The sequence below is a fragment of the Podarcis melisellensis genome (genome assembly GCF_964234715.1).
Source record: "Podarcis melisellensis genome assembly, chromosome: 10".
Taxonomy (NCBI): domain Eukaryota; kingdom Metazoa; phylum Chordata; class Lepidosauria; order Squamata; family Lacertidae; genus Podarcis; species Podarcis melisellensis.
The window spans coordinates 35,858,408-35,880,101 of NC_138542.1; the positions used below are offsets into that span (position 1 = coordinate 35,858,408).

General features: G+C 44.5%; 1 protein-coding gene and 2 long non-coding RNA genes across 9 annotated transcripts in view; 1 reads left to right on the forward strand and 2 right to left on the reverse strand.

Moving 5' to 3' along the window:
- PPP1R12A (protein phosphatase 1 regulatory subunit 12A) overlaps positions 1-3,611 on the reverse strand; it is a 93,594-nt gene extending 89,983 nt beyond the window's left edge. For 2 of the 6 annotated variants that reach the window (XM_081928740.1, XM_081928743.1), the window contains exon 1: positions 3,191-3,609. In XM_081928740.1, coding sequence (XP_081784866.1) covers positions 3,191-3,427 — 237 coding nt within the window. In that variant the 5' untranslated portion in view covers positions 3,428-3,609. Of the gene's footprint in view, positions 1-3,190 lie in introns of all 6 variants that reach the window. The other 4 variants (XM_081928744.1, XM_081928745.1, XM_081928742.1 and 1 more) reach the window with 4 other exon arrangements.
- LOC309379527 overlaps positions 804-21,694 on the forward strand; it is a 37,578-nt gene continuing 16,687 nt past the window's right edge. The window contains exons 1-2 of the long non-coding RNA XR_014172534.1: positions 804-2,317; positions 2,457-2,635. This is a non-coding gene — a long non-coding RNA (uncharacterized lncRNA). The remainder of the gene's footprint in view (positions 2,318-2,456; positions 2,636-21,694) is intronic.
- LOC309379525 overlaps positions 20,933-21,694 on the reverse strand; it is a 29,548-nt gene continuing 28,786 nt past the window's right edge. For both annotated transcript variants that reach the window (XR_014172530.1, XR_014172531.1), the window contains exon 3: positions 20,933-21,446. This is a non-coding gene — a long non-coding RNA (uncharacterized lncRNA). The remainder of the gene's footprint in view (positions 21,447-21,694) is intronic.

Genomic DNA, 21,694 nt, shown 5'->3' on the forward strand with positions numbered 1-21,694 from the left:
AAAGAGACAGTAAGTAAAATGTACCTTTCTTACACAGGAAGATACAAGTTTTGGAAAGAGATGAAGTTGTATTCTAGTTCATCTCAGAGAGAGTGCTACTGCTCTGTGCCAGTTATGTTTGATTTGACATCAAAAGACCAGTAAATATATGGAAAATGGCTTCTGCAGAAGAATTTCCTACCTAGGAAGTCACCAAAATTCAAAAATATTAATAACTGCTATCAACTGACAACAGTGTTGAACCATCTTTCACTCTCATTTTACATCAGAGGAGAATAACACTGAACAGCTTCTTCTTTCTGCACAAATATACAAAACTTATTCTTCTCTTTAAACCAAAATCATGTTACCACTACAGAAGACTAAAGAATAAACAAAGTAGTGATCCATAATAGGTACGTTTTTCCACATTAAACCAGCGTGGCTGGCCCTTACTTAAAAACACTAAATCACATAGCTGCATTTAAAATTGTTTTGAACGCTGCTGACACAGAGAAGTAAAATAGCTTTTATTGCAACTCTACAATTCTATGATTCTATGCACCATATCATGTTGTTGAGCATGTGCATTCAGAACTCAATCTTGACAAATGATGTGTATGCACCAACAGAAACTGATCCAGCCACCATATATATTTTGCCCAGCAATGACAGCAGCATGTTTCAGTTTCCATTAACAGTACAGACGGTCCTAACAGCAGCTGAGTGACATTTCCTTAGTATGAATAAGTTTTAAGTTTAAGAGCATATTACGGGCTCTAAGCAGTCAATGAAATTCCAGATTTAAAAACCTATTTGGGGGATACAGTTTGACAGATGCAGTATACCTTGGAAAGTTAACAATATTTTCAGTCACATTATATCATGCACAAAGTTACTGAACTCTGGTTTTCTGTGGCTTACATGTTGACTCAGAAGTAAGTTCCACTGTGTTTAATGGGGCTTGCAGCCAGATAAGCATGCTAAATGATTCCTGTGTGAGATTCATGTGGCCCACTACACCTAAAAAAAAATACACCCAGTAGAGACAGTAGCAATTCCTTCCACACACCAAGTTCTTTATTCTTTGCCAGTCCCAATATGGAACTTCTTCAGAGATTCCCTGACCACGTACATGAGCCTATGGCCAAAGTTTTATGCATACTTTGAAAATTCCGCTAGGATTTGCTCCCAAACATATGTAGTCAAGCACACCATTAAAGCACTGATTTTCCTTTTCAACTACCTACATGTTCACAAAGCCTCCAAGATGCCTACTGATATTATAGCCTAACCAATTTTATGATATTAAGCTAAATGAAATTAGTCTAAGGGGACAGAAGAGGAAGTTTAACACGGACAAAGCCCACATTGTTAAATTATGCTACCAAGAATGTTCAGTAATTGCTAGCCAATGAGGTACCGTTACCTATAATCTTGTGATGATCATTACTTCATTAGCACTGCAGTATCAACTTTTTAGTATTGTGACAAGTAGTTCTATGAAGTTTGGATTTTCTAGTACTTGTAAATAGATTAACATCTAACCCAATAAAATGCAGCCTCATCAATAAAGCCATTTCTTCAGGATGAAGAATCACAATAAAGTCAAGTCTTTAGAGTCTTGTCATTTTTCATCCTAACAGGTTTTAGTTATTCTTTGGTTTCTTCTCTCTGTAATTTATTCTGTAAATAGTACACATATGAATTCTCTGAACCGATTGCAACCTGTCAACAGAAGAATGGCAGGTTTTATGCAGGAGACACAACTGATTATACACCTTGCACAATAAAAAAGCAAGATATGCACAGCATGTAAGCCGTCCTCAGCTCTCTTGAAGCAACACAACAGAGAAGCTTTCCTCATATTCATTTCATCATCATAAATTTTTAATACATACTAAATTGAAATCTGTATTTCACAGATTAGTAAAAGACTCCACACACTTAACCAGCCAATATACTGCAAAGAGAATTTCTACCTGATTCAACAGGAGATACTAATTACCATATATCTATGATGCTACCAAGCCAACTGGAGTTGAAAACCAAAATCAAACTGTCAAAGTGATTATACTTGCTTTTCTGATATTCACTGACCCTAACGTTGTTATTGCTTTTGGCCTGCTAATAGAACCTTAACGTATTCAAGCAAACCCACATTATCTCTGGATTGCCACAGTCTTTCCTTATTTGGCTAACATTATGAGATTCCAATCAGACTCCTATAAAACTTTAACATGCACAAAGCATCCATTTTGAGAAAACCTCGCAAGTGGTATTCCTTCCATTTTCACTAAAACGTTAAGTTTCAAGGAGTTGACCAAACAAAAACAAGGTAAAATTGCTATAACTATTTTACAACGAGGGGGGGGGGGCAAAAAACACGCATACCAAACACGAATTCGAGTTTGCCTTTCACACCGCAGAACAAGTACCGTTCAAGACCTGTAACACAAGTTTTGTTTTGTTTTTAGAGAGAGAGCATGCGAACTATTTAGGATTATTCGGGAGGAGAGCGAGATTGAGCAGGGAGTCTAATCTTTTGGAAGGGAGACGACAGCGTTCACACCGGGGGCAGGAAACGGCAGCCGTTCAAACTGCGGGACAGGCAGCCACTTCCATCACTGCCAGAGGGTGCCCCCTTTTCTCGAAGGTAAGGAAGGGAGCTTATTCTCTCAATTCCTGGCCATATACTGGGGACGAATGGGGGAGCCCTCGAGCCTCCCTCCCGGTAGTCGGCGTCCCCTTCCCCCCTCGGAGGAGTCTCCCCACCCCACGCCTCACCTCAACCCTGCCAAGTGCAAGAGAGGAAGGAAGAGGAGCCTCGCAATTGTCACTGCCTGCCGGGGGCGGGCGAGGGGAGGCAGGCAGGCAAAAAAGCAAGGCCCGGCTCCCCGGCCTAACCCGCCCAAGCAAGCAGGGAAGCACCCTCCTCCTCCTCCTCAGCAAAACACAACATTCCTACGGCACAAACAAGGATGCGCGCAGCCGGCCTGGCTCCTCTCTAACGGCCGGGAGGCGGGAGAGAGAGGGGGGGTCCTTCCCAACGTCTTCCTCGTTCCGCTCTGAGGGAAGTCGGGTGTTTGTTGGCATTTCCCACCCCTCACACAAGCACCTCAGACGGCTGCCTCCTCTACCCAACACCCCGGGCAGTGGAGGGCTCCTTCCCAGCTAGGCCCCAGCAGCCCCCGGGGGCCCGAACACAGACCTGGTGCAGCGCGGTGAGCCCGTCCACATTGGCGTAGTTGATGTCGGCGCCTCGCTCCAGCAGCCGGAGCACCTCGTCGGTGTCTCCGCTCGAGCAGGCGGCCAGGAAGACGGCGCCGTCGTCGAACTTCACCTTGGTCTTCTTGCGCTTCACCACCGGCGGCTCCTGGTCGGTCTCGGAGCCGATCCAGCGCTTCAGCTGCTCGTTCCGCTTCTGCTTGGCGTCCGCCATCTTCATGCCCTGCTCGGCTCTGGTTCCCTTCTTCTCCCGCTCCCTATCGCCTAGCTAGCTATCACTCGCCCGCCCGCCCAGCCTTGCCTCGCCTGCCTCCCTCAGCGGCGGCGCTCCGCACCCAGGAGGAGGAGGAGGGGGAGGCGGGGAAGCCCAAGCGCCGCCTGATTCCCACACAGCACCGCGCGGCCGAACGCTCCCTCGCTCGCTTTGCGCGCGCGCGCTCCCTCGGCCCCGCCCACAAGCGCCCCAAAGCGCCGCCCGAGAGGATCCCCCGCGCGCCTGCTCTTGCCTTGCCTTGCCTGCCTAACTAGTTAAGCGCTGGGCGGGGCGGGAAAGAGAGGAGGAGAGGAGCGCCCGGCTTCTTCCGCGTAACATCTCGCGAGAGCCCCCGACGAGAAGCGGGCGGCGAATGACGTTGGCTCTTGAGGGAGCTCCGGGCGGTGATTGGAGGGAAGAGGCCGGCGCTGATACGAGCGTGCCGCGGGAAGCGGGCGGAGGCGCTGCAGTAAGGGCAGCAGCTGCGGCGAGGGTGTGAGATGCCCGCAGCTTCTATCTTCGCCTTTGCAAGGCTTACGCGAGAGCAAGTCCCCGTTGAAGTGGATGGGATTTAGTTGCTTCCCGAGCGAAGGCTGCATGGCGAGCCTGTGCAATTCCCTTGCGGGGAAGCGAGTTCCATTGACTTCAGCAGGGTTTTACCCCTGAAGGAAACGCGTGCGCTTTAAATTGTTGCAAAGCCCCCGGGAGTGAGGAATTGCAGAGGCTGGAAGTGCCGGCTTGTGGGCGATGTTGGAAGCGGAGCCGCTACTACGAGCCTGCCTCTGCCGGGCTGCTTTTGCATCCGTTCTTGTATTATACTAAGTGCGACAAATTCCGGAGGAGCAGCAGCAGTCCTCAGCAAAGAAACAAAAACAAAAAAAGGGTGGGGGGTAATAAATCTGTTAATTACACAGTATAGCGGTCTTTAAGGTGCCCCCGAAATGGATGGGTTTGTTTTGTGTTTTTAATCGAGCTTTCGAACAGCGTACATGATGAACACAGTAGTCAACAATTCACAAAGAGGTCGCCTCCAGTTTTGAGACAAAAAAAAAATGTAAACAAGCCCTGTGTGCAGAAGGTTGGGCTGCAGTCTTCCCTGCAGTTAAACCTGGGCGTGCCCTGCCCTGACCACAACATACATAGTCATAGCTAAGATTAATGCTCTTGAAGTATGCAGACTGACACTCTGGATGTCATTTAGAAGTCTCACTGTGTTTAATGAAGCTTATTCCCTTGTAAATGAGGCTTACTCTGGTATCATCCAACTTTAAAACATGAGATTATATATTCCTTCTTTCGAAAGGTACCAATGTTCAAAACTGCCTGTAGACAGCAGAAAAGGGGTGTTTATGCAGGGATCTCATAGTGTTGAATGGGGTTTTACCATAAGGCTACTACAGTCCTTTCAGCACTTGTGTGAGATTACGGCTTCAACTATTAACTATTCCATGGGATTAACTTAATACATTAATAACGTCTCGATAAAGATTATCTTTATTTATTTGTAGTTGTTTTATGTTGTTGTCGTTTAGTCGTGTCCGACTCTTTGTTACCCCATGAACCAGAGCACGCCAGGCACTCCTGTCTTCCACTGCCTCCCGCAGTTTTATACCCCAAGCCAAAAAGAAATACTACAAGAGCTGCTTACAGAGACTTGGTGAAAAGGCAGTCAATTTTGTTCTGCCTTTTGATTACTCTGATTAATCAGACAGATTTCCATTATGTTTAATTGTATGCAAACTTATACTGATTTAATCAACCTGCTGAAACTTACATGACTAAGCAACTAAGATATGGCAACTGAGTGACACCTAAAACTCATTTGAATATCAAATTGTTGTTATTTTGTAACAATGGGGTTGATCCTTAGCAGGTGCCAGATTGGTGGTTTAGTGACAGAATGACTGTTTGCTACATCAGGGCCAGATGCAGTGCTTGGCCAATATAGAACATCCTGTTTATGAAAGCAGGTGTGCTGCAGTGGTTAAAGGCTGGGTTGTGGAAACACAGGTTTGAACCCTGTTGGAAGTCTCGGCGTAATTCGGCTTGCACTGTAGGCTTATGTACCTGCATGAGAAAGGATAGAGAGGAGCTTCCAAGTATCCTAGACTATACTTGTGCTCACCTATTGATCTTGCTTCGGGTTAGACTGATACTCTTCTGTTGCTGATCTGACCTCATTTCCTCCTCCATGTCGTCCTTATGAAAGCAGGCATACTTGGGACACTTTCTGCTAAGATGAAAGAATAAGCATGGCTCTTCCCATCTCCACCTTAGAACTAGGGATCTTACATAACAAACATGCATTTCCTGTAAAAACCACCACCATAGCTTTCTTATTTTCCAAACCCAGAGTCTCAGTGTGATTATATCTAGGGTAAGGTGTCCAGCAGAGGTTTTGTATTAAAATTAATTTCTGCTGAATGTTTCAATTCCAAATGTCATCAAGCTCCTGCTCACTAATGAAGTTCAATTTGACCTTAAGCAAGGCATTATCTCTTAATCAAACCTCGCAGAGTGGTTCCGCCCTTCTTGGATGGTCATATCCAGAAAGTGATGTTTGGACAGTTCTCTTTGGCCCCATGGAGACTTCAAGGTGGAGTTCCTCAGGGTTCGATTTTATCACCCATGCTGTTTAACATCTACATGAAAATGCTAAGTGGGGTCATCCAGGGCTTTGGAGTACAGTCATACCTCATCTTGCGTTTGCTTCAGGATGAGCATTTTCAGGTTGTGTCCTGCGGTGACCCGGAAGTACCGGAAAGGGTTGATTCCAGGTTTTGCCGCTTGTGCATGCACAGACGCTCAAAATGACATAATGCACAGTCATGGCGAATCGCGACACACGCAGACGCGGTTTGCGTTCTGCTCAGGTTGCGAACGGGGCTCCGGAATGGATCCCGTTCGCAACCAGAGGTACCACTGTATGTTGTCAGCAATATACTCATGGCACACACCTCTATTTCTCCTTTTCATCTGCAGTTGTGGCAGTGAATGTGCTGGACTTGCCTCAGCAATGGATTGGATGAGAACCAACAAACTGAAGTTCAGTTCAGATAAGATTGAGGCAATGTTAGTGGGTGGTTCACTAGACCGGATGCATGGGAGGTTGCCTGCTCTTGATGGAGTTACACTCCATCTGAAGGAGCAGGTACATAGCTTACGAGTATTCCTGGACCCATTGCTGTTGCTTGAGGCTCAGTTATCCTTGGTGCCACAGAGTACCTTCCATCCATCACCTTTGGCTGGTGGCCCAGCTGTGCCCCTATCTGGACAGGGGTAGCCTAACTTCTATCGTATAGTTTCTGGGCCCAATTAAAAGTGCTGAGTTTGTCCAATAAAGCCTTAAATGGTTTAGGACCATAATACCGTAAGGACCACCTCCCCCATATGAACTGAGCCAGGCCCTGCAATCATCATCTGAGGCCCTTTTTTATGTGCCCCCATGAGAAGTCAGGAAGGTGGCAACACGAGAACAAGTGTTTTCTGCAGTGACTCCTCGTTTGTGGAATGCTCTCCCCAGGGAGGCTCACTTGCCACCTTTGTTACAGATCTTTAGGTGCCAGGCAAAGCATTCCTCTTCTCCCAGAACTTTGGCTAATTAAACAATTATTTTTAAACTGGAGGTTTTAAACAAACTTTTGTTTGTTACTATGCTGTGCAGTTTTGTGTTTTTATGTTGTAAACTGCTGTGTGATCCTCAAATAAAAGGTAGTGTAGAAATTTAATAAGCAAAAAGAATAGAATAGCATAATATAAGGTAATAATATAATATTATTAATTATAAGGTACTGTACTGTAATAATCTTATGTAGCCATTTTGAGCACCTGTCAGGGTTTCAGGGAGAGAAGGGCAGATGGGGGAGGAGACAGAGAGCGAGGGGGAAGAATCCCAGAGAGACGAGGAGGAGGATGACAATGACCAAAGGTCGTCCATGAGTCTGTCCAGTGAGTCAGAGGACTCCCAAAAGGGAGCCCCCCTGGTCAGACCAAGGGGAGCCCAAGGGGGAAGCAATCAGGAGCAGGGGAGCGAAGGGAGAGCCCCCAGTGGGAGTTGGAGATCGGGGCCGGTTTCTCCGCCGGAACAGAGTGAAGGGGGTGGAGTTACCAGTGTGTCAGAGGGAGCAGAGCAAGAAGGAGACAGGGGAAGGAGATCGGAGCAAGACGTTCTGCCGGAAGGGGCGGAGAGTAGCACCGGGAGCAGTGTAGCGGTCGAGAGGAAGGTCAGAAGCAACGTACGCGCGCCAAGTTCAAATGTGGAGGCGCGCGGAAGTGAGGAGAGCCCTGGGGAGGAGCCCGGTCCCAAAGCACGAAGGAGGGGGGAACAGGCGTCAGAGGATTCAGCCTCTGGCGAGTCCCGGCGGGAGGGAACCCAGGGGGGCAGAAAGACCCTGCGGAAGAGGAAGGAGAGGAAGAGGTGGTCCAGCACAAACCTCTTAAACTGGTGCAGGGGCGGCACTGATTCAGAGGGGACTTCAGCGGTCTGATGTCACAGACGTAGAGCCACGGAGATGGAATGTAAAAGCAGCAATGCTCTTCAATAAAGACTTTTGTAAATAAACTGGATTGGACTTAGGTCTCTTGTGAGCTGGGACCAACGGGTGGCTCTGACAGCACCTAATAAAAATAGACATTGGATGATACCAATACGACATAACATAAACATATGTTGTGCACCTTGGTTTGGTCTTGCAAAATGCCAACACCACCAGCAGCTTTTCTCACTAATTATGGGATTACATAACATCGTTCTGGATGTTCCTCTCATCCTCAGAATAAATTGAATCAGGCAAAAGCCAAGCCTTCACTTAGTCATTCCCTTTCCTCCTAGCCTATATCCAGCAAGCCTGCAGAGGTCAGATCAGTCAGATTGGATAAAATGCTTGTTCAGTGGTCAAATCCCAATTATAAAACTCCCTCCCGAGGCAGCTCTGCCTGCTTTTAATGAATTGATCAATAAGTAAATCAATCATAAAAATTATTCACAGAATGGGGATTTGTGCTCTCTGTTTTTTAAATGTGCGGGACCAGGTGTCTTTATTTGCGATGACAAATGAAAGCTAGAACTGGGACTCAGTAGATATTTTCTGAATAATTGACTTTGTTGAAGGCTAATTAACCCTGGGCTCCTTTACCACAGAAATGCGCTGGTGAAGCTTGTGCAGTCATCCAAAATCATTGAATCCAAACTCTGTTAGGCTATGGAAACATTAGTTTAAGCTCCTCCTTCATTTGCTTGCTGAGCAGCATTAAGCACATTACTAGTGCTTAACAAATAATAGACTCTACAAACCAGGATATAAATGTTCTTCAAAAATGTTTGCAAAAAAATACAAACACAGAGTGAAAGTATGTAAAGCAACTGCACTAGCGCTGTTCAGGAGAGTGGGAACATTTTTTTTCTTTAAAGAAGAAATGCAGCTCACTGCTGTAATAGTGTTCTACATAAAGTGTTATCCTCATATTAATTATGTATTAATTTTCTGTCCCAAGATAAATTGTACTTTAAAAGAGGATTAGGATTATGCAGTCTTATTCATCAAGGGAAAAGTGGACTAAATGGTTATAATAAATACTAAATGTAGAGTGTTTCTTAAATAAGTACAGTTGCTGTTCAGAGTTCTCCAGTTATTTAATTCCGCCCCCCCAGCAACATCTCTTACATGCAACATAGGTAAAGGTAAAGTGACCCCTGACCATTAGGTCCAGCCGTGGCTGACTCTGGGGTTGCGGCACTCATCTCGCTTTATTGGCCAAGGGAGCCGGTGTAGAGCTTCCGGGTCGTGGCCAGCATGACTATGCCGCTTCTGGTGAACCAGAGCAGCGCACCGAAATGCCGTTTACCTTCCTGCCAGAGCGGTACCTATTTATCTACTTGTACTTTGACCTGCTTTTTAACTGCTAAGTTGGCAGGAGCAGGCACCGAGCAACGGGAGCTCACCCCGTCGCGGGGATTCGAACCGCCGACCTTCTGATCGGCAAGTCCTGGGCTCTGTGGTTTAACCCACAGCGCCACCCACGTCCCATACATGCAACATAGACAAAGATTAAAAGGTACGATTCATATTTCAGTGGGGAAATAGGATCTATCAATGTTTGCAGACTATTACCAGCCAAGAATAAATAACACTCTTAAAAGTATTCATCAGATTTTTACACCTATGCTTTGCAGTCCTTTGTTACTAACTAAACCAGATATTCCCTGCAAATTTCTATCATTCCTCTGTTAACGTGAGTCTCAACACCCAAAATCAAATGTATTTGATTGCCCTACTTTATACCTAGAGCAAAGTATACATCAGGAGGCTTTAGTTTGCTCGGAATCAAGTCTACAGGTCCAGAATTAGTGCTAAACACATTACTTCTAAGGGACGCGGGTGGCGCTGTGGGTTAAACCACAGAGCCTAGGGCTTGCCGACCAGAAGGTTGGCGGTTCGAATCCCCATGACGGGGTGAGCTCCCACTGCTCGGTCCCTGCTCCTGCTAATCTAGCAGTTCAAAAGCATGTCAAAGTGCAAGTAGATAAATAGGTACCGCTCCGGTGGGAAGGTAAACAGCGTTTCCGTGCGCTGCTCTGGTTCACCAGAAGCGGCTTAGTCATGCTGGCCACATGACCTGGAAGCTGTATGCCGGCTCTCTTGGCCAATAAAGCTAGATGAGTGCTGCAACCCCAGAGTCGGTCATGACTGGACCTAATGGTTAGGGGTCTCTTTACCTTTACCTTACATTACTTCTGGTAAATGAACTACCATAGCCTCTAGACTCTAGAGGGCCGTGAAAAATTGTATCCCAGGCTTTTTAGACTAGTCTACCCAGGTACTGGGATGCAGGTGGCGCTGTGGGTTAAAGCTTCAGCGCCTAGGACTTGCCGATCGAAAGGTCGGCGGTTCGGATCCCCGCGGCGGGGTGTGCTCCCGCTGCTCGGTCCCAGCGCCTGCCAACCTAGCAGTTCGAAAGCACCTCCGGGTGCAAGTAGATAAATAGGGACCGCTTACCAGCGGGAAGGTAAACGGCGTTTCCGTGTGCGGCTCTGGCTCGCCACAGCAGCGATGTCACGCTGGCCACGTGACCCGGAAGTGTCTCCGGACAGCGCTGGCCCCTGGCCTCTTAAGTGAGATGGGTGCACAACCCCAGGGTCTGGCAAGACTGGCCCGTACGGGCAGGGGTACCTTTACCTTTACCTTACCCAGGTACTATCTGAAACCAAAGGGGCACATTGGTTGCCAGGTGTGATTTTTTTTCCTTCAGCTCTCCTACCCCACTAGTTATTTAACTAAGAAACAATGTGAAATGATTATGGAGGGGTTTTAAACTCAGCAACTCTAAAGTAGAAATAAAACATAACTATTGAGCAAGGGAAAGCATTTGTCCTTCACAGCAGAGTAGCAAAGGGTATGGCCGATGCTCTTTCATCAGGGAATTCCATTGGGCCACACTATGGAGCCACTGCTGTTCGGGGGCCGCCTTGAGTTTGATGTTAAAATTATGCAGCTATGTATCTGAGAACTGTACATTAGACCTATTGATGGTTTTTATTTACTGTAACTTGAGGTGCTTGAGGTGGGAGTCACCTTCTAGATACTGCATAAAAATGAGTCATCAAAACTGTAACTCGTATCATAGCAACCGTTTCATAAATTATCTGGCTTTGAATCAGACTAGCAACAAGCTATAGTCAGATTTGCCAAACTACTTACTATTGAGAAGTCCTATTGCAGCAAGATCCACTGCTTTAAAGACTGTTAACATGATATTGTCACAAATGTCTTGCAAAACATTTCAATCTAATTATAATTTTGCCGCAAGTCTTAGTCAGAAGATGATGTTTTGTTTTAGATAGTGTATTACATAGTAGAAAGAAGATTTGACTGCATATTGACGCCAAATGGTGATGAGCATTGAAGTCGGTGACGTTTAGATTCTAAAGATTTAATGCATTCATTTGTCATCAGAGCTAAGCTGTTGCAAAGGCAGTCCCACTGCTGTCTTATCATGAACACAAAGCTTATTCATTTTTCCTGATGACTTCGGGGTCACCACACTTGCCTGACTGCCTGGTCATTTGCAGCCTTATGTCTGTTCGTCACTCTTCTGTAAATCTTGTTTTCTCCCATATACAGAGTGTCAATATCAACATACATCATTTTTCTAACTCAGTTTCAATATATGGGAAGAGGAGGGGGTTAGTGTGCTCCCACAGTGTCTTGCTCTTCAGTATTGCCTCTGCAGATAAATTGACTTGGGAAACACCAGAGGAAAACGTGGGTACATAGAGGCAAGCAACCACCATAGGTAAAACCAAACAGCCTTATTGTCTTCATGGTGGGCACCTCCATATACAAACTCTACACTTTTGGATGGATAGCTGAATTTAAGGCTACTCTTGAATCAGAATATTCATCTATTGCAGACAGGGGTTGAATTCGGATGCACAGAGGTTTTTGCCTGGATATTCTCCCCATGAATATTTTTTAAATTAAAAACCCCCATTCTTTATTATGTAATAAATGGGGACATAAGTTAGACTTTGCCAGACATCTCTAAGGAAGGTCAGCTTCACAGTTATGCATTAGTATGATTTGTTTTGAAAAAAATGGCACTTAAATATTTAAGTGTACCAGGTTCTATGTGTTTAATTTCATTGTTTAGCTGTTGCATAGTTTCCCAACTATGTAGCTGCTGGCAAAAAGCAGTGGGCTGCTCTTTATTTATGTGCTGCTGCTTTCGGGAGCTTTCATGACCGGCTGCAGTTATAAGTTGTTGCTTTATGCTTTGGAATATGTGTGTCAAAATGCATAGGATACCAACAAGCCCTCCTTTTATGGTACAGAAGATGAAGAAGACAAAGAGGAAGCGTAATTTTAGACTGTTTGCCATAACTGGTTTTATAAGAATCCCAGCTCAGGATTTTGTTTTTATCCTGGTGCACGGAGATTCAGGCTTGTGCCTGTTCTTGCTAACAGCAATAGTTAAATGCGACTACGGTTTTCCAGCACCTTGCTAAAAATGTCCTCTGAGAACTTGGATGTCATGGCTCTCTGTTAGCAAGCAGAATGGAATTCGCAGTGCAACATGGACTATTGTGCCCTGTTGGTGTGCATGGCACTTTGCAGAAGAGGTCCCTGCCCCAGGGACCTTACAGTCTAAAGTTGGGCACAAGAAAGGGAGGGGAGGGGAATGGGAAATTGGTATGTGGTTATTTTATTCACAAATGCTCAGGCTTAGTCACACTAGGACATGGAGAATAAGAGGTTGTTGTGCCAAAGGCTATCGTCCTCCTTGCAGAAGAGCCATGCTTATTAATATGTGTACACACACACACCCCTCAGTTCTTTGCTGACATGCCTTCTTTTCCCTAGAAAATTCTGGGGAAGAGAAAGCTTGTGAGCACCTGATTCTCACCCACTATTATGTTTCACTTCTATGTTGCATTGATGAAGCGGATATAAACAGACTATGGGAGAGTCCACTATAGCTTGGGCCAGGGTTCAAATCCCTGTTCAGCCACAAAACTCCCTTTTCCTGTTGTGGCTGCAAAGTACAATGAAAGCGAGATGGCTTGATGTTTCCCCAGAAAAATCCGCTCCGCAGGCTTTTAGTTCATGAGATCCATAGATGGGATATAGCACAAAAGAGCAAGCTGTGTGACGTGCATATTTATTTATCTTTGCAGCACTGAGGAACAGCCAAGAAAAGGGCTGCACTTTGGATGCCTGCTGGTCAGAAGGCAGGTACACATGACTCGGGCAGCCTTCTCTTGTTCATATAGAAAGGAGGAGGCTGCTTGTGCAATTCTGGAACTTGGCTTTAGAAATGAGAGAACGTTTGAAAACTATTCTATTAAAGGGTATGTTCAGAAAAGGGACGTAAATAGAGGCTGGAATGTCATCTCTGAGGTTCTCATGGCTTATGTCAGCAGCAGAGCCCCTACATGGAACTCTTGCCTTCTTATGTATAGTTCACATAAGGACAAACAGCCGTCTCCATTCCCCAGGGAAGCCCCGATTACCAGCCCAGTGCAGAGTTTCTAAAGCGTTCCATGCAAAACAAAAGGCAGAGCCTGGATTTGGGACGGAGCAGAGCCAAGACACAACGGCACATTTAGAAAAGTTACTTAGGTGGATGACTGTAAAGCCCTACAGTGGGGATATTTTATAGCTGACTTTTGCCAATGTAGCTGAATGAGCTACGTCATTTAAGGGCAGATACTTCCACTGGTGGGTGTACTTAATTCAATCTGTGCAGCTGCTCTTCCAGATCCTCCAAGTGTCCCTATTATCCAGAGGTGTCCCTGATTCAGAGAAGACATCCCAGTTTCTGATTTGATCCCAGAATGTCCCACTTTTCCTTAGGACATCCCTGTTTTCAGTGGAGAAATTATGGAGGGTATGGTAGGATGTTTCTATTTTCACTGGATACATATTGGAGGGTGTAGAGTTATCTGACCCCTGAGCCATCTGAAGGCAATCCTGCATAGGGAAAGGATTTTTTTTACATGTTTAATGTTTTATTATGCTTTTATATATGTTGGATGCTGCCCAGAGTGGCTGGGGCAATCCAGTAAGATGTGTGGGGTATAAAGAGTAAAATAATCATTATGGAATGGGACGTCCCTATTTTCATTGGAGGGCATGCTCTCCTCCTTAACCCCCATCCCTCAGTAGAAAACAGGCATGTAGAAAACTGTCTCTGTGCTTCAGCTTCCAACATGCACAAATCATAGATGCTGAGGGAAAACTTCAGATTGTGTTTAAAGAAAGATGAGCTACACTAACATTTGGACATGCACACATTTGACTTAAATCGAGAAGCAATATCTCTACAGAGTGGGAAATAATCCCCAAGGCTGAACTCCTCATTGTGGTTGGGCTATATAGATTAATCTTAAAAACTTGGCTATCTGTAACTACATCTCTATAATTTGTTTTTTTTTTTTATTCTGAACATTATCCTTTTAAGGTTCTGCTAATGTTTGTATGATTATGTGCTAGTTTGTAAATATGTTTATGATAAATTGATAAAAATATTAAAGAACTGAGGCATAAGAATCAGGAAACTGGTATGTTTTCATAGCTCTGCTTATGCCCACAAGGAAGGGATGCAGTGTGGCCATCAGAGAGCCGTTGACCCCACTGGGATTTCAGTGCCTATTGATGACATTTTTAGCTCAGATAAGCCTTCCCAGAAGGGCGATCCTGGCCATGCCTAATGTCAGTTTTGCAAAACAGAACATTTAAAAAAAATGTGTTCTTAATGTTGTTGTATATTCTGATTCCATAAAACTTTTTGTTGTGCGCCACTTTGAAATTCTTCAGAGATGAAGCAATTAATGCATTTTTCAAACAAATAAATAAGAAGGCAAAGTTTCAATAAAGGGAGGAATTATATTGGAGTCATAGCACTCTTAAGCACAGTTTTTGTTCGGCACCCAACATCATAGTTAGACATATGTTATGTATGCAAGAGTTTACATCTAGAAATAGATCTGGCTTCTGCTTTTGTGGCATCAGGCTACATAAAGGTGCTCATTTATATTCTGATTTCCTGTTATGCCAGAGGATCCGAAGCGAGATAATAAAAATACATATTGTGGTGTAGAAGGGAATTGGGAGAAAGGGTATAAGGTGATCAAATCCTTTCTTTAACAGGTATGTGGTAAGTTTAAGAACACAGAAAGATCCTTCTTGGTTCAGGCTACAGTTCAGCATTTTGTTCCCAAGGTGACACAAACAGAAGCCCTCATGCAGGCTGTGGAAGCAGTAGCAAGATAAAGGTAAAGGGACCCCTGAGCATTAGGTCCAGTCATGACCAACTCTGGGGTTGTGGCGCTCATCTCGCTTTATTGGCCAAGGGAGCCGGTGTCCAGCTTCCGGGTCACGTGGCCAGCATGACTAAGCCACTTCTGGCGAACCAGAGCAGTGCACAGAAACGCCGTTTACCTTCCCGCTGCAGCGGTACCTATTTACCTACTTGCACTGTTGTGCTTTTGAACTGCTAGGTGGGCAGGAGCTGGGACCGAGCAACGGGAGCTCACCCCGTCGCAGGGATTCGAACCGCCAACCTTCTGATCGGCAAGTCCTAGGCTCTGTGGTTTAACCCACAGCGCCACCCGCGTCCCACAGTAGCAAGATACCATCTAGTGTAACGGCCAAGTAATTATTCAGAGACAGCCCTCTGTAAAAGACAAGTTTTCAATAGACACCTAGATACAAAAATAAGAGACACTGGCCAAAGTCCACCCATTTTGGTGGTGGGCTTCAGAGAGGAAGCGTAGGTAGTGGTACATTGCCGAGCTTTCTGAAGGTGTCAGAATAAATGTGGTTGGGACTGCTGCAAAAAACCAACAACCTAACAATATCTCTTCAGATGTCAAACATGCAAGGTTGAAAATGCTTTACATGCTATGTTGGTGATAATAAAAACTTTATTAAGTTACGGGGGTGGGTGGGAATCTAACAGTTATAACCCCTCACCATTCCATACAGGTTTCTCAGTTTAATATCAATGTCTCACTTTTCCAGTTGGCAATAAGCAAAAGAAACATATAAGAAAAACAACAAAACAGGGAAGCACTAGGACTCTGGTTTTGAAACATTTCCCCACCCCTATGCACTGATGTACTACACCTATTTCCCACAGAAAATATGTAGTTATAAGCAACTACAATCTTCTAGCTAAGTTGCCCTCGGGAGCCTTGCTCTTATATATTAATAATAAAGATACCATATTGTTTTCTTTAATATTGGGTGCTCTGTTAGTGCCTTAATATGACTGGAAACCAAATTAAAGTTAATACGTTGTCTAGCAACCCAGAGAAACAAACATTTAACTTTTTTCTTATAGTGCATGCCATTTACTGACTCCATGCAAATGAAACAAGCTTACTGCAAGGAGTAAGTTAATTGTCCCTCTTGAGAACGTGCTGGAGGTTTAGACTCTGGATAAGAGATGTGTCACTCCTTGTGAAAGTTATCTGAGCCTCGTTAATTCTTTCTAGTCAAATCAACCCCTTAATTTTTACTCCTCCTTATGGAGTCCAGACCATGCCACAAGGTTGGAAGCATGAAATAAAGTAGTTCAAGAATATGATGTCAGGGAGGAGGTAGACAGGAGAAGGAGAGAACAGGGAAAGGTCACATTTCCTACCATTTTTCTTTTCTGAAGTCTTTCCCTGTTGCATTATAGAATGGATTATAATGATTCCATTATTAGACCCATTGCTCCAGAGCTCTAGTTGAGTAGAGGCCCTACTGCTGGCCCAGATTCTTAATTTTTAATGATGTTGGTGGTGGGTGTTAATGATGCTAGCCACCAACCTGAGTTTTGTAGTCTCATAGAATGGGGGTGATGGGCTGTGGGGAGTGGCAAAAGGAAAAGAAGAGTTGATGGGGGGATGCTCCATGAAACCAGATCTCTTATTTGTATTCCATTTTGGATGACACAAGAAGAGAAGCTACAATTCTGTGGTTCCGTTTTCCTGACTATATTTACATGGGAAATAGATGTACGAAAGTCAGAACTGCAGTTAGCACTGCAGTAAATCACATTGCCTCTGACTTAAATGGTTGCTCGCTGTCAGCAAAATGAAATGCTTAAAAAAAGGGATCCAGAGAGATTATTTTTTCCTAAACATCATCTTCATTAAGGTTTTATATCCAGAGGCTGTTCCCCTTCCCCGGCTCCACCCCCGCTTCTGCTCAGTGTTACAGATTTATTTTTAAATATGATAGAGAGCCAATTACAGGATGGGCATTTTTTTGTCTTTCTTTTTTCATTACATAATGGTAAATGGAGTATGGGAGTTAAACCTGAGAGACCTCAGCCAAGTATGCAAACTGGGTGGCCTTGGGCAAATCACTAGTGCTGTCACTCCATGTGTAAAGAATAGGAACCTGCCTGAAGTGCCCTCATGAGGGTGAACATAAAGATGGCAAATCTTTTTGCACAATAAACCCTTCTCTGGATAATTTAGATTTTCATCAAAATGTGTCACACGGCGGCTGAAATGAGCTGAATTAACTCTAGTGTACAGATAGACTTTCAGCATGGGACGTATTGCTTTTCAGACATCATCTGCCATTGTTTGGAAAAGATGGATGTTTCTGAAAGTGAAAAAAGACTTCATTCAAAAAACAGACTGGAAAATGAGCCTTAACAATAGATCTTTATTAGAAAGGGCACCGGACTGCTATGCATGTTCCACTTGTTCATAGTATTGTATCGTTCTGAGTCAGCTGGCTCAGGCAGGAATAACAATCAGAGTTCTGTACAGCAATAATTGCTTGCTGAGGCACTAATTGGAACAAATTGCCCCCCAGGGGTAAAACATTGCATGATCTTTGCACCGTTGAATCTGTCCATTTCTCAAATACTGCAGTGAGATTTGAATGCAATACAACTGTGATCACGGTATCATGGTACTCAAGCAAGAAAGAGGTAGGCAAGTGAGTAAGACCTGCATAATTTTCAAGATTTTCATCTCTGAAGGATTACTTGCTAATTAGTAATCTGATGTATGATGAGATAAAGCAAAGGACTGAGTGTAACAATTTACTTGACAAAAATAAAATGTGGTTTGCTTCCCAAGTATTTCACGGAGTACTTTCTCCTGTATGAACCTCCTCCACTCCCTCACAAGGCCTTAAGGTTGACTAGTATAGCCTACTCTGCTTTATTTCATTTAATGGTGTATGGTTATTGTCTGCGAGAAGAAGGGACATTTTGTGGTGGCCCCAGAGTTGTGGATAACTCTTCCCAAGAAATGTGTACATCGGGGTAGCCAATGCAGCATGACTGTTGGCCATGCTGCCTACAGCTGACAGAAGTTGCAATCTAACATCTGTAGTACACCACACTGGCTTCTGCTTATGTCTGTTCCCTGGTCTCCTTTTAATTCTGCCAGGCTTTTAGGGGTTAGTGGAGATTCTGTCTCTATGTAGTTGTAAATTTTGTTTTTTTGCTTAGCTGTTTTTCTATTTTATTAAGATTTTTAGTGTGCAGTTTTTGAGTGTTACAATTGTTAGCAATATATATATATATGCTTGCAAAGGGGCTGTTTTGATGCTAAAGTATTGCTTCAAAGGACATACCCAGATCTTACAAGAACAAAAATCATGTTGCTAGATTTGACCACAGGTTCATCTAATCCAGGATGCTGTCTTCAACATTAGCTGGTTAGATGCTCCCGGGATGCTTACATGATGGAGACTACCATTCCAATTTCCCAGAAGTTAGCCCCATTGAACCAACAGGATTTACTTCCAAATAGACACATAGGATTGCATTGTTAGTTTTTACAGAGCATTCATGGTTTCCAATGTTTTTTCAGACATGTTCTGTGATTATTTTTCTGGGTTGATGGAATATAAAATAAATTAATAAAACAACAGCAACATACATACATACATACATACATATATACATATGTACATACATTTGCAGCACCAGCTTTTCCAGTGTGATTAGACAAAGTACTATTAAGCCTTATTGGAGCTCCTTTGTGTTTAATAGGACATTTCCTAAGTACAGCTGCCGCCAGTTTTATGGTTTATTTATGAGTGTTGGGGAGGGAACTAATATTGAATGGCCTATTAATTGCCCTTGAATAACCCTGCTTGATTGCCCAGTGTCAGTTTCTGTTCCTATGACAGAGAGAGGGAGTAGAAGGCTTTGATTCTGTTTGCTTGGTTTTCTTTCTTTCATTCATTTTTTCCTCCATGTTTCATTCTCATTTTTATAATGATACGGTATAGTTGTCCAGTTCCGCCTGAGCTTGGAGGTCACAGGGGAAACAGGCAGAGTGACCAGTCTATGCCAAGGTCAAGCTGAGAGCAGACAAGAGCAGGACCTTGGACAGCTCCAGCAGAGCCTTGTTCTCTGAAGCTACAGGTGTTGCCTCTGCAAGGAGTTAGAGCACAGGTCGGCAAACTAAGGCCCGCGGGCCAGATCAGGCCCAATTGCCTTCTAGATCTGGCCCGCGGACGGTTCGGGAATCGCTGCGTGGATCACCAGTGCGTGGATCGCCAACATGCGCGTTCTTTCCCTCTCCCTCCCTCTCCCTCCCACAGTGGCGCTTTTCTCCTCAGGGACGGAGCAATCTTGTCCCACACTGGGTGCTGTCGACAGCAGGAGTCGGCTCGCCCGCTGCCTGCCTCAGCAGGGCAGCGCTGTGGAGGGGGTGTGTGATGCTGGCTACCGCTGTGTTTTCCTCCTGCTCCTCCTCCCTCTCCCTCAGTCCGCCCCTCCTTCCTTCTCCACGCCCCTTTTCCACGCCGCTTCCTTGCTTGCTTGCTTGCTTTCTTCTTTGCCGCCTCCCTCCATCCCTCCCTCCTTCATTCCTCCCATGGCGTTCAGGTGGGTTGTTGCGGTGGCTACGGCCACTGCTTGCAGGTTGGCGGGCGTCTCTATCTTCTTCTCCATGGTGCCTCTTAGGAAGCAGCAGCAGCAGCAGGTGGTGGGTAAAAGCTCCGGCAATGCCCCAGTTCCCCTACCTCTGTCTGTGGCTCCTCCGCTGGGGCTGCTGCTTCTGTCTTCACCAGCCAACACAGCCTCCTACCCTGCCATGGCGCCTGGCTGGCTGGAGAAGCCCACCTGTAGCTATTGGGACGACAACTGGGACAGGTAAAGTGAAGCATCTTCATGCCTCTTTGTGGACAGATAAAAATCATTCTCCCCCCCCCCAATATAGTCCAGCCCCCCACAAGGTCTGAGGGACAGTGATCTGGCCCCCTGCTGAAAACGTTTTCTGTTGCTAGAGTCAACAGAAGCCTTATGGAGGTTGGCCAGACCTAAGGTATGGTAAGCTCTGCCTCCCTGGAGGAACCAGTTGGCTGGTTAAATGTCTCTCACCCTATTTTGCAGAGAGACAGATAGTGGTGGGGCTGTGTCGTTTGGTCAGGAAGGTCCCCAGTAAGGTACAGGAGGCAGCCTATATGTCATTCTCATAAGAGACCTCCACCATCCATTGCAAGATTCTTGGTTGTGAGTCATGACAATTATTCCACTATTAAAATTATAAGGAAAAAATTGAGAGAAAATCAGTAACTAAAGCCATCTTCTCCTCTGGTCAGCAGAAATAGAAACCGACCCTGCAAATTTTCAAGGGGAAATGGAGATACACTCTTTAACACTAATTTCCCACCAACTCTCATATGAAAGCAATGACATGTAGGAAACATTTAGCCAGTGTTTCTGAGACCCTTTGCTAAATAGGCTCATCCGTGAACAAACATTATAGGATGATATTGGCCATAAGGAAGGGCAATGCTGGATGATATAGTAGTACAATAAATGCTTGTGTGGGAACTACAATTCAACTCTGTTTCGCCTAAATTGTGGGAAAGTAATGCCTCAGCGGCAGACTAAAGGGCTGTAGAGTATTTTAAAAAACCAAAAAACTAGATAGGTTCAAACATATATTTTTGCTAGATCTGGAAAGCTCATTATAGCAAGGGTATCATTATAACATAAGGAATCCATGTCTGTGTTCAAGAAACCTATGTGGAACCTATGCAACTCTGTTAGTACTAGTAGATCTTGTTGTGTTAGTGGTGAAATGAGTGGAGCTCATTGGAACTTCCCAGGATAGGATTGTTTACCCTTAATCCTTCTCCTCCTCCCTTTTTTTAAACATAGGCTTTTACAGCAAGAAGATGAAATATGATGATTTCCTTAGGTTGCAATCCTGACCATGCATACCTGGAAGTAAGCCCCACTGAATTCAAACAGACTATGAGTAGACATGGCTAGGATTGTGCTGCTAAATTTTATTTTATTTTTTCCTTTTAAACAGAAAGTCTTCTTTTGAGGCTAGTTCTTACCAGTACATTTCAGTGTGGGCTGGAGCTTCTCAGTCATGCAAACCATAATTAATATCTTTTACATTAGAGCTGAACCACAAACCACAGCTTTAAAGTATAACTTTTTGAAATCTTGATCTGGCAGTGTTCACCAATGAGTACTTTTGTACCATGGAAGTTGAATGGCACTGCAAATAAGATTAAGCAGAAAACCAAAGCAAATAACTTGCAGTTTGGAAAGCAGAAGCTGGGCCTTGGTTAGAAAAAAGACTGTTCAGCTTTAACAAACTCTATTTAAAAAGTCAGAACTGTCCAACAAGTGGAAACTCTGTGTAATACTGTTTATTTGAAACCTAATTTATTGTATCAATAAATTAACTCATTTAGATATCATTTAAGCTGACCTAAATGAGAACTGAAGCAGTAACAACCCTGG